Source organism: Drosophila grimshawi, unplaced genomic scaffold (assembly GCF_018153295.1).
Source record: "Drosophila grimshawi isolate 15287-2541.00 unplaced genomic scaffold, ASM1815329v1 contig_1369, whole genome shotgun sequence".
Taxonomy (NCBI): domain Eukaryota; kingdom Metazoa; phylum Arthropoda; class Insecta; order Diptera; family Drosophilidae; genus Drosophila; species Drosophila grimshawi.
This window is the reverse complement of record NW_025062891.1, coordinates 6629689-6640811: the sequence shown is the minus strand read 5'-3', so window position 1 is coordinate 6640811 and position 11123 is coordinate 6629689. Positions and strand designations below refer to the sequence as shown.

Below are 11123 nucleotides of genomic sequence, written 5' to 3'. Positions count from 1 at the left end.
AACTGTCTGTGTGTTATAAATGCGTAAAAGGTGTATCTCAGATCGAAAAGAAAGTTTGCGGTGTAAAAGTTATTAACAAAAAGTTTAACTGCTGTACATATATCTAGTTAGAGTGAGTTAAATAGTGAGAGATAATAATAAGTTCATGCATGTGCAATTGTTTATTTCACTGGTAACATGCCTGTAATTGCCAATAAACATGAAATGAACAAACACACACACACTGAAATCCCTGCGAATCTGTGGCAGAGACAACGACGCATTTTGTAAAAAAAAAGAAAAAAACCGAAATTGCATCACTATTGATTTTGCCCACTTTCACTGGGCACGTTGCTTAATCCAACCATCAAGTTATAGCTCAGTATTAAGGAAAACTTGTACGTCGCCAATACACGTCAGAAATTTGCCCTGAACTTCGACAATTGCGCGCTCTCATGTTAATTAGCAGCTTGGACAACAACAGCAACAGCAACAACGCTATCCAAAGGGAGCTTTGAAACGCAAGCTTTAAATTTGCTAAGTCATTCAGCACACATATTCAACATGTTCTCCCATTGCCCAGTGACAGCGATAGCCTGAAATGTGTGCAAATTAGAATCAGAAATAGAATCAGAAACGAAACACTCGAAATGTTGCTGTAAGCTGGAAAAACTTTTCCGTGTGTGTGTCTTATGTTCGTACTTCCAGTGCTCAGCAACGTCACTTGCGGTGCTGTTGTCAACGTCGTCGTTGCCGAGTTCACAATTTACCTACATAATTCACAATTTTTGGGTGAAAGTTACGTATTTTACCTGCCCTTTGCCCATACTAATTTTCGGTTTTGGGATACCGTTGCTGTTGCTCAACAAGATAAACCGGTTCATTTTCGGATTGTTGTTGTTGTTGTGAGTGTTTTGTATTTAGTAAATGGCATAACAGTTTTTTTTTTAAATTTCTAAAAGGTCAGCTCTTTGCTCGATCTCATTTGCGGTACACATTTTTGTCTCATTCGGCAGTTGGCATTTAAAAATTAGGCATAATATTTTTAGCGTTATGCTAGGATTTAAACAATAAACACCTACATTTTGTGTGTTAAAACTCAACTCTATTTATTAGAATAGCTGAGATGTAAATGCAATTTACTTACGAGCAGCCTCATTATTTAACATAAGTTTAAAACTGTTTACCCAAAAAAATTGACAAATATAAATAATATATGCAAAATGTAGCAACGATAACGATTACATATAAATCACCAAACGAAGAGAAACGAATCAAAACGAAACGAGCGCGCCTCGTTGTTCGTTGCCGGATTTAGATTCGGCTTTGGCTTCGGCATCGGCTTTTTGGTGTCATGCTTGGGTTCGGGTCTTCATCGTTGGTGTTTTAGCATATTAGATTTCAGTTTACTTGAGAATCGCACAGCGCACAGGCAGCTTGTCGAGCAAAGACGAGAGCTGAACAAACTAGCAAATAAATAAAAAAAAAAAAACTCAGCCACACTTAAACAGACAACAATACACTAGGCAGGTGCTTGAAGACTTTGTTGCATTTTCTTACACACAAATATTCACACACACACACATGTACACTAAAATTCAAGGTTTAGAAGCACAGCGTTTTTTTTTATATAAGAATCATACATTTAAAATTTGCGTATTAACAATGTGAATTTGATTTTCCATTTGCAGCACACCCCAATTTTAATACAGCATGTCTGCGAAAGCGATCACGGAAGCCACTGGCAAAGACCTGCTCAACCGTCACCTAAATCAACATGGAGCCGGCGCCGCAACCTGCCGCTTTGCCACAGTCAACGCCGGCACCAATTGGTCCAAATTGAGCGTCGATCATTCCTGGTTGCTGACCACGGTAAGCAAGCTAATAATAGCCCTGCAATAATTCAGAGATAAGCATTCAGCAATAACAAACAACAAACAACTAGGCCACCCCAGCAGAGCGAGCAAACACAACAAAAACAATACAAATTTCGAGTTTCTCTCTCGCCTTGAACTTGACCCAAGCCGTCAAATAAGCCGGCTAAGGCCACATCGATTAGCCCACGAAGCAAGAGGCTGTTTCTGCTGCTTATGACTAATCTGGCAGGCAGGCAGTCAGTGTTTGGCATGATTTCCAAAATGTGACTGATAAGCATGGTTCGATTATTTGTATAAATGTGCTTAGGCTATACTCTGTAGCATATGAATGGTGTGAGATTTCATGCCGAGAACGAAGCATATATTTTTTATACTAGGAAAACAATCTTTTGATATACTTCGAAATAACCCATAGGGAAAATGTTTCAAAAACTCATATTATATTTTATACATAATATGTTAATATAAACATATATTGTATATTCACCAATTGAATTTCCTTAACATACAAATTCAAGCTAATTTTAATTAAAACCGCATTTCTAAACCCATTTTTATAGACAAAATATTTGCACCAAAACCCAATCAGTCATTGAACTCGTGAAGTGATTAATTTTATGGCCATCAAATAAACAGCACAATCTACACATGAATCAGGGTATTTAAGATTCGATCAGTCGCCACTTGCACATTTATGATTAACGATGAGAATACTGTTGTTCTATCTGATTGACATATTATTATTTGTGTACACACACGATAGTATTAGAGTATATGTAGGTGTGGTATTTCCAGCCTTAAAGGCTGTCTCCATAAAACAATCAAAAGATTTCCGCGAACAAATTGTTTCTGATAGCGCCAGTGTTTTTTTATCTCCCAAATGAGTGATATTTGAACGTGTGAGTGTGCGTGTTGATTGAGAGATTGAGCGGGTGGCGTGATTATCCGCAAAAAAGTGTCATAACAGCATAGTAAATACTACTTAGCATAATGCACTACAGTGGACACTCGGTAATGAGAACTTATATAAATAAAATGATCACTTTCAATGAAATGGGAGTTACTAGGTGTTAATAATTTTGTTTATATTAGATTATTAGTTTAGAAAATGATTTATAATATTTACTGTATTTAAAATATATTCAAATGCGGCACAATCGAAGTTATTAGAAGTAAATAATTTGTCTTTTATAAGTTATATAAAGTCTATAAATCTATTAGGTGTAAATATAGAGTCTATAAAGGGACTAGTGTTTTTTAAAGCCCATCACTGCCTTATATGCGATATTTGAACGGATTTATAAGCAGTTAATATTTTGCAATATACTCGATAGTATAAAGTCTATAGAAAGCAAACAATTTTTAGCAAATAGAATTACCTGTATACTTCTACACTATATATATAATCTGTTAGACTAAGGTTTGACTTTGTGAGACTTGATGGCATGCAATAATTTCACATTGAAAAGCGAACAGACGCAATCGCCTGAGGCGTTTGCCCTCTGGTGTTTTTCTTCTTCTTTTTGCTCAATTTACACTCGTACGATCTTCCAATGAGCATCACGCCTGTTGAGTGTGTAAGTGTATAAGTATATATAGTGTATATATATATGTGTGTGCATATTGTCATTGTCAATGACGCAGCCTCTCGACTGACCCCTTGGCGAGATTGTCATTTTGCTAAGCGCGCAACTTGATGCTTGATTATCGACAGAATCTTGCAGCTGGTCTAACCAGCTTAATAGGTTCATTGAATAATTTACAAAAGATAAATAATTAGCAGCACTGCTTCTCACTTATAATTGGTGCAAATTATTGTTTGTATTGCAGCCACTGGTGGTGAAGCCCGATCAACTGATTAAGCGACGTGGCAAATTGGGTCTCGTTGGCGTCAAGAAGAGTTTTGAGCAGGTGAAACAATGGATTGGCGAGCGTCTCAACCAGGATCAGAAGATTGGCAATGCCGTTGGCAAATTGCGCAATTTTATAATCGAACCTTTTGTGCCGCACACAGAGGTAAGCTCAAGGAACAAAATATATTTGCCATAAATAAGAATTGATTGTTAACCGATTGTTCTCTTAGGCCGAGGAAATGTATGTTTGCATCTATTCGCATCGATCGGCGGACACCATTCTGTTCTATCATCTGGGCGGCGTCGATATTGGCGATGTGGATGCAAAGGCTGTCAAGTTGGATGTGCCCGTGGACAGTGAATTATCGCTGGCGGATGTGAAGACAACGCTGCTGAAGGCCATTACGGATGAGTCGAAGAAGGAGCGCATTGCCAACTTTATATATGCGCTATATGCAACATTTGCCGAATTGTATTTCACGTATCTGGAGATAAATCCATTGGTCGTGACCGCCGATAATTTGTACATATTGGATTTGGCAGCCAAGCTGGACTCGACTGCCGATTTCATATGCCGTCCAAATTGGGGCGAAATTGATTATCCGCCGCCATTCGGACGCGATGCCTTTCCCGAGGAGGCCTATATTGCGGATCTCGATGCGAAGAGTGGTGCCTCGCTTAAGTTGACGATTTTGAATCGAAACGGACGCATTTGGACAATGGTCGCTGGCGGCGGTGCCAGTGTCATCTATTCGGATACGATTTGTGATCTCGGTGGCGCCACAGAGTTGGCCAACTATGGTGAATATAGCGGTGCTCCATCCGAACAGCAGACGTACGAATACGCCAAGACGATACTCAATCTGATGACGTCGTCGCCAAAACATCCCGATGGCAAAGTGCTGATTACGGGCGGAGGCATTGCTAATTTTACGAATGTTGCATCGACCTTCCAAGGTGAGCTCCCGTCCTTATCTGGCAATCTATCAGCGATTTAAATCACCTCACTTTGTTCGTCACAGGTATCATTACGGCCCTGCGCGAATTCCAGTCGAAGCTGGTCGAGCACAACGTGTCGATTTTTGTGCGCCGTGCCGGACCCAATTATCAGGAGGGATTGCGTCGCATGCGTGACTTTGGCAGCACCTTGGGCATACCGTTGCACGTCTTTGGCCCCGAGACGCACATGACCGCCATTTGTGGCATGGCGCTGGGCAAACGGCCCATTCCACAGGCGGCCAGCATGGAGTTTTCCACGGCGAATTTTTTGCTGCCCGGCGGACAGCAGGCGCAGGCGGATCTTAAGGCGGCAGCCGAGTCCAATGCTCTTGGCTCCGGTACGTGGAAATCTCAATGTGTATCTGAATGTGCTAAAATAACCCCAAGCAAGCAACCAATCCCCAACCCCCACTTCCCACTCCCATATTCCACCTCCCTCTCCTGCATTAATATTTCTTATTTTTGCTATGGACATGCATTTATATTTCTGTTTTTCTCTGTATCTCTCTTTTTGTATGTCTTTGCATTGATCGCCCTACGTCCAACCTACAACTACAAATCAAATCAACAAAAAAAAAAAAAAACCACCCTCAAAAAATCATAAACCAAAAAATGTTATTTTATGAACTGTTCTTCGTTATTTTGGCTAAATCTCGCACCTGTGAACTGAAACACCCCCCCAAAAAAAAACACATCGTTCGTTTGTATGCATTTCCTCGCACCACCTCGCCGCCCGCCCGTCCTCGTAATATACTTAATATAATTATTGTAATTGCAATTGTAATTTTAATTGTACTGAATGTTGTCTATATGTATTTGTATATGTATGTATCTATGTATGTGTATGTATGTATGTCAAACTTCTATACTCTCGACTATATTTGCTCGCTCGCTCTCGCTCTCATCATCATAACAATCTATCGATATCGATAACAACGGCATCGACATCGACTTGCCAAACTCATTTGGGAAAAAATCAAACAAAAAACGAAAACTCGAAAAAAAAAACACGAAAAAAATAGCATTGCGCTCGACAACAGTACAACCGATTAAACTACCACCTATCTCGGCAGATGAGAGCGATGGCCTCGCCGGCAATAATCACCAGCAGCTGCAGCTGGGCAAGAGCAACGGAGCGAACGCGAATTTGAATCGAAAATTCTTCTCCAATACAACCAAAGCGATTGTTTGGGGCATGCAGCAACGTGCGGTGCAATCGATGCTCGATTTTGACTTCATTTGCAGGCAAGTCTCCATTTACCGATTGTTATCGATTATCTCTATATATATATATTTAAATTTATGTATTTCATACATTAATTTCACTGCAGGCGTGATGAGCCTTCCGTAGTGGCCATGGTCTATCCGTTTACGGGCGATCACAAGCAAAAGTACTACTGGGGGCACAAGGAGATCCTGATTCCAGTGTACAAGAAGATGTCCGATGCCATACACAAGCACAAGGAGGTCGATGTTATGGTCAATTTTGCATCGCTGCGTTCCGCCTTCGATTCAACGCTGGAGGTGCTCGAATTCCCCCAGATACGCACAGTGGCTATCATTGCCGAGGGCATACCAGAGAACATGACCCGTAAGCTGATTATCGAGGCAGACAAGAAGGGTGTCGCTATTATTGGACCCGCTACAGTGGGTGGCGTTAAACCTGGTTGCTTCAAGATTGGCAACACTGGCGGCATGTTAGATAATATTCTGCACTCGAAGCTCTATCGTCCCGGCAGCGTGGCATATGTGTCCCGCTCCGGTGGCATGTCCAATGAGCTGAACAACATCATATCGAAGGCAACCGACGGCGTTATCGAGGGCATTGCCATTGGTGGCGATAGATATCCGGGCTCCACATTCATGGATCACATATTGCGCTACCAGGCTGATCCGGAAACGAAACTGATTGTTCTGCTGGGCGAGGTAGGTGGCACCGAGGAATATGATGTGTGCGCCGCTGTCAAGGATGGACGTATCACCAAGCCACTCGTGGCCTGGTGCATTGGCACCTGCGCCAGCATGTTCACCTCGGAAGTGCAATTCGGTCACGCTGGCTCCTGTGCCAATTCCGATCGTGAGACGGCCACGGCCAAAAACAAAGCGTTGCGCGACTCTGGCGCCTATGTGCCCGACTCCTTTGATACACTGGGCGAGCTCATCCATCATGTGTACAGCGAACTGGTGAAAACGGGACGCATTGTGCCCCGCGAGGAGGTGCCGCCACCTACGGTGCCCATGGACTATTCGTGGGCCCGTGAACTGGGCCTCATCCGCAAGCCGGCGTCGTTTATGACCTCGATCTGTGATGAGCGCGGCCAGGAGCTGATGTATGCGGGCATGCCGATCAGTGAGGTGCTCAACAAGGATGTGGGCATTGGTGGCGTCATCTCGCTGCTCTGGTTCCAGCGGTGTCTGCCCCCCTATGTGTGCAAGTTCTTCGAGATGTGCCTGATGGTCACGGCTGATCATGGACCCGCCGTCTCTGGCGCCCACAATACCATCGTGTGCGCCCGTGCCGGCAAGGATCTGGTCTCTTCCGTCGTCAGCGGTCTGCTGACCATCGTAAGTGCTTGAAACTCTATATCATTTTAAGAGTTGTGTCCGATTTTAACCTGTTTTTTCTTGGCAGGGCGATCGCTTTGGTGGCGCACTTGATGGCTCCGCCCGGCAATTTTCGGAGGCATACGACACCAATTTGCATCCCATGGAGTTTGTGAACCAAATGCGCAAGGAGGGTAAACTCATTCTGGGCATTGGACATCGTGTCAAGTCCATTAACAATCCCGATGTGCGTGTCAAGATCATCAAGGAGTTTGTCCTCGAGAATTTCCCTCAGTGTCCGCTGCTCAAGTATGCGCTGGAGGTGGAGAAAATTACCACCACAAAGAAACCAAATTTAATATTGAATGTGGATGGTGTTATTGCCACCGCCTTTGTGGATATGCTGCGCAACAGTGGCTCCTTCACCAGGTAAGTCCAGCTCCAGAGATCGCATAAGCTCAGAGTAATTTGGATTTTTTGTAATTGCAGTGAGGAGGCACAGGAGTACATCAATGTGGGTGCCATCAACTCGCTGTTTGTGCTGGGACGCAGCATAGGCTTCATCGGTCATTATATGGATCAGAAGCGTCTCAAGCAGGGATTGTACCGTCATCCGTGGGACGATATCTCCTATGTCATACCCGAGCAATACAACTAGAGAGCAAGGCATGCTTTGCTTGTTGGCTTGCTCATCCATTGATATTATAAATTGTTGGATGTTTTTGTAGTTAAGCACTGATGTTAATCAACTCTGCTAGCATGGCGAGCATGGAACACGGGGGCCGCATGTTCCACAGAATCACAGAACACTCCATTAGCTGTGTAGTTGAGTTTCAATTCAATTCTCTCTATCGATATATATATATATATATATATATTAAATTATATATATATTAAATTTATATATATATATATCTATAAATGCATATAGATATGTATATATATGCTCTGCTTTTGCTCGTTTGTCTCCCAGTCCCATTAGCCCCCTCCCCCTATCTATCTCTTAGTTAAATACATTATATATTTCATAACTAAGTCTGCATTTACATTCATACAACTTACCAGCATATAAAGTTATTTAGTTACGATCGTATATTGTTGACGCTCATCTGGGTTTTTGGAAAAAATCGAAGAAAAAAATATATAATAAAGAAAAAAATAAACTTAGTGAAATCTTGAGCACCAAACAGGGACACTTGTCATTATTATTTGATATTTTTTATATTCTTATTTTAGTTTGGATGCAAATTAGTTTAGTCAACAAATAATAAAATGTTTGCAAAATGCATTATTTTTGTTTACTTTCATTTTTCACGTTTTCATTTTGTTTTTAGTAGCCCATGCTCGCTGAATAATACTATGCAAAGTGGAAACTGCACTAATTAGATCTGCACCAAGTTCCTGCACTCAAATGCACATTTATCTATATTTATATATGTATACATATAGTATATTTATATATATGTATAAATACATATTTACAAGGCACAAGGCTCGGTGAACATTTGAAAATGTTTCGGTCGAATCGAAACTGTGATTCCCTTCACAAAGGTTTTTAGCATTAGATCGGATTACGCATTCCATATTCCCGATTATATAGACAGATATATTGTGAAGCGTTATAAAAGTATTATTGTTCATCACACGGCCACATAAATTAAAGCGCACCAAATTTCACAAAACCAAAAAACAAAAACGATTGCATTTTCATTGTCTCGATTTAATCTGGAAAACAACTAATTCGGATACCCGGCACACAAACATCTCTTTTTTCACTGTGGCCGACTAATGACCAAGCGTAACTAAGCGTAAAAATCTCATTTTAAAAATAGACGTAACCTATTCAAGCAGCCTCGTAAGATTATGAATTGTATGTTTAGCTTAAAACCAGAGGAGGAGGATAATTTGAATGCAGCAACCTGAATAACCCAATCCACGAATCACGTCCTCTTATCTCTTATCTCATGCGGCGCATTTTGCGATCCAATTTGCGTTGCTTCTTTTCGTCTACTTCGGGCTCCTCGGCGGCATTGCGTGACGATAGCCAGGGCTGGATAACAGCGCCCCAGAGCATCCAAGCAGCACGGATTGGTGCCAGCAGCAAAACCATCCAAAAGTAATTGGAAATCAGGGACAATAACAGCGTACCCGACGTAAGTATAATCAAATCCTTGACATGTCTGTGGAATAAGTATAGTGTTCAAAAGGTGAGCCTTATGGGAGTTATCATGCTACACTTACTCCGCAATGCCGCCCTCCATGTCTAAGTCATTGCCAGAGTCTAGCAAGGCGCCGCTTTCAGAGTACTTTGCACGGGACATGAATACCATGAATTGGTAGGCAGCACCCAAGATGAGTAGCGCTAGGGTCACCATGAACTGCAAAAAATTTGAATAAGATGCGCACTCCTCGCTTTTCTTTAAGTACTTACCACGGTGAGCTTTGTGAATTCGAACACCAAAAAACTCAATAAGACGGCGGGCGCTGCACAGCCAATGGCCATGTTTCGATAAAATGCTAAAGTTGACTTGTTCCCCTCGACGATTTGTTTAGCGCCCTTTGTGGCCTGTTTACCCTTCTGTGGTGGCTGCATTTTAAAACGGTATTTCATTTATAATATTAAGCAAATATTTGTCATATACTCACTGCCATTTTTTACAAATTTTTATTATAAAAACTGCCGTTTAGTCAAAAAAAAAATAAAAAGACGTGGCATCTACTTATCACTTTGCAGAATCGTTATCGATAACAGCATGACTGTTTTAAAAATATAAATGTAAACAAGAGAGTGACCAGCTCTGCCATTGAATTCTTTAACACATTGGCAAGGCTACAACGCACTTCATTGACACTTGCACCTTGGACTTCTTTTCTGCGGTTGGACTTTATTTTGGGCAAAGAATAGTAAGCATGGACAAGTGGGTGCAGTTAAATAACCAGGCAGCCGGCCGAGACAAAGTAGCAAGACTCATACAATATGCATCGCGTGCCATGTGGGACTCGATGGAGTCCTCAAATTGCCATCCGGCATTGGTTGACAATTTCAAGACAGTCGAGTACATTTTGAGCACATTCCGAAAATGTAAGTAGTTTTTTCTATTTGTTTAAGATAACGATTTCGATTGAGATGGCTTATTTGAACAGTACTTCGGTTTGGCAAGGGACTCGATGTATTCTATGCCAGCCTGCGATCCATACACTATCCAGATCTGACGATCCGCATCACGCTCACCATGAGCAAAGTGTCGCAAGCATTATTTCTGCTCGCCGATCATCTCTTGTGGCTGGCACGCACCGGGTTAACCGTGGTGGATGCCAAGAGATGGTCGAAAATCGCAAACAAATATTGGCTATTTTCCATCATCATGAATTTGTGTCGCGACCTGTACGAGATCATGCGCGTCGTCGATCTGCACAAGGCCAGCTGCAGTGGGGGAATCTCTCGTTGCAAGATTCCAACACGAATTAATTCACCAGCAGACATTAAACAACTTGCTCTACACTCCTACGGCCTGTTGTGGGCGCACAAGGCTATCGTTGTGGATACGGTGAAAAATGCGTGCGATTTCTTTATACCTCTGACGGCTTTGGGTTACACAAGCCTAACACCGAGAACGATTGGCATGCTGGGAGCGATTTCATCCATTGCAGGTCTTTGGGCGCTGATCGAGCCAAGTGCTAAGTTGACGCCCGCGTAATATTTTCAAACTGTTTGTGTATTTATATGTATGTATAAAGTTGTAATTGTTTGAAATGTTTTTTTGATATTTTAACTGTTTGTATGAGTATTAAGTTTGAAACGAACGATTTTATGAAACTGTACTGTAAGCCATCAAAAGTTCAATAAATAATGTGAAAATGTAATTTTCTA

The 11123-nt window shown here is 41.8% G+C and overlaps 3 protein-coding genes across 7 annotated transcripts; 2 read left to right on the top strand and 1 right to left on the bottom strand.

Annotated features, from left to right (window-relative positions):
- Positions 1-13: 13 nt before the first annotated feature.
- Positions 14-8540, top strand: LOC6559431 (ATP-citrate synthase). 4 transcript variants are annotated; one of them, XM_032734463.2, is made up of 9 exons: positions 14-112; positions 1671-1851; positions 3687-3872; positions 3940-4666; positions 4732-5046; positions 5731-5953; positions 6040-7273; positions 7341-7681; positions 7742-8540. In XM_032734463.2, the coding sequence occupies exons 2-9, from the start codon at positions 1693-1695 to the stop codon at positions 7908-7910; spliced, it is 3354 nt and encodes a 1117-aa protein (XP_032590354.1). In that variant the 5' UTR covers positions 14-112; positions 1671-1692; the 3' UTR covers positions 7911-8540. The 4 variants fall into 4 exon arrangements, with proteins under 4 accessions (XP_032590354.1, XP_001987684.1, XP_032590353.1 ...); XM_001987648.3 differs by lacking the exon at positions 14-112 and adding an exon at positions 1428-1505 and having other exon boundaries at positions 5782-5953; XM_032734462.2 differs by lacking the exon at positions 14-112 and adding an exon at positions 1428-1505.
- Positions 8541-8951: 411 nt separating this feature from the next.
- Positions 8952-10006, bottom strand: LOC6559430 (transmembrane protein 208). Of its 2 annotated transcripts, XM_032734466.1 has the most exons (4): positions 9899-10006; positions 9684-9839; positions 9494-9630; positions 8952-9432 (listed from the first exon to the last, which is right to left on the bottom strand). In XM_032734466.1, exons 1-4 carry the CDS (start codon positions 9902-9904, stop codon positions 9210-9212), a joined length of 522 nt encoding a protein of 173 aa, XP_032590357.1. In that variant the 5' UTR covers positions 9905-10006; the 3' UTR covers positions 8952-9209. The 2 variants fall into 2 exon arrangements, with proteins under 2 accessions (XP_032590357.1, XP_001987683.2); XM_001987647.2 differs by lacking the exon at positions 9899-10006 and having other exon boundaries at positions 9684-9845.
- A 66-nt stretch (positions 10007-10072) lies between these two features.
- LOC6559429 (peroxisomal membrane protein 11B) lies at positions 10073-11116 on the top strand. Its single transcript, XM_001987646.2, has 2 exons — positions 10073-10334; positions 10397-11116. The coding sequence occupies exons 1-2, from the start codon at positions 10163-10165 to the stop codon at positions 10948-10950; spliced, it is 726 nt and encodes a 241-aa protein (XP_001987682.1). The 5' UTR covers positions 10073-10162; the 3' UTR covers positions 10951-11116.
- Positions 11117-11123: the final 7 nt, after the last annotated feature.

Excerpts from the sequence above, each read along its gene's own strand:
- LOC6559430 (XM_032734466.1), bottom strand. Across the intron at positions 9,631-9,683 it reads AATTCACAAAGCTCACCGTG|TTCATGGTGACCCTAGCGCT; the intron begins GTAAGTACTTAA and ends AATTTTTTGCAG. Across the intron at positions 9,433-9,493 it reads ATGGAGGGCGGCATTGCGGA|ACATGTCAAGGATTTGATTA; the intron begins GTAAGTGTAGCA and ends CTTATTCCACAG.
- LOC6559431 (XM_032734463.2), top strand. The coding sequence starts at position 1,693 with ATGTCTGCGAAAGCGATCACGGAAGCCACTGGCAAAGACCTGCTCAAC. Across the intron at positions 1,852-3,686 it reads ATTCCTGGTTGCTGACCACG|CCACTGGTGGTGAAGCCCGA; the intron begins GTAAGCAAGCTA and ends TTTGTATTGCAG. Across the intron at positions 3,873-3,939 it reads CTTTTGTGCCGCACACAGAG|GCCGAGGAAATGTATGTTTG; the intron begins GTAAGCTCAAGG and ends TTGTTCTCTTAG.
- LOC6559429 (XM_001987646.2), top strand. The coding sequence starts at position 10,163 with ATGGACAAGTGGGTGCAGTTAAATAACCAGGCAGCCGGCCGAGACAAA. Across the intron at positions 10,335-10,396 it reads TTTGAGCACATTCCGAAAAT|TACTTCGGTTTGGCAAGGGA; the intron begins GTAAGTAGTTTT and ends TTATTTGAACAG.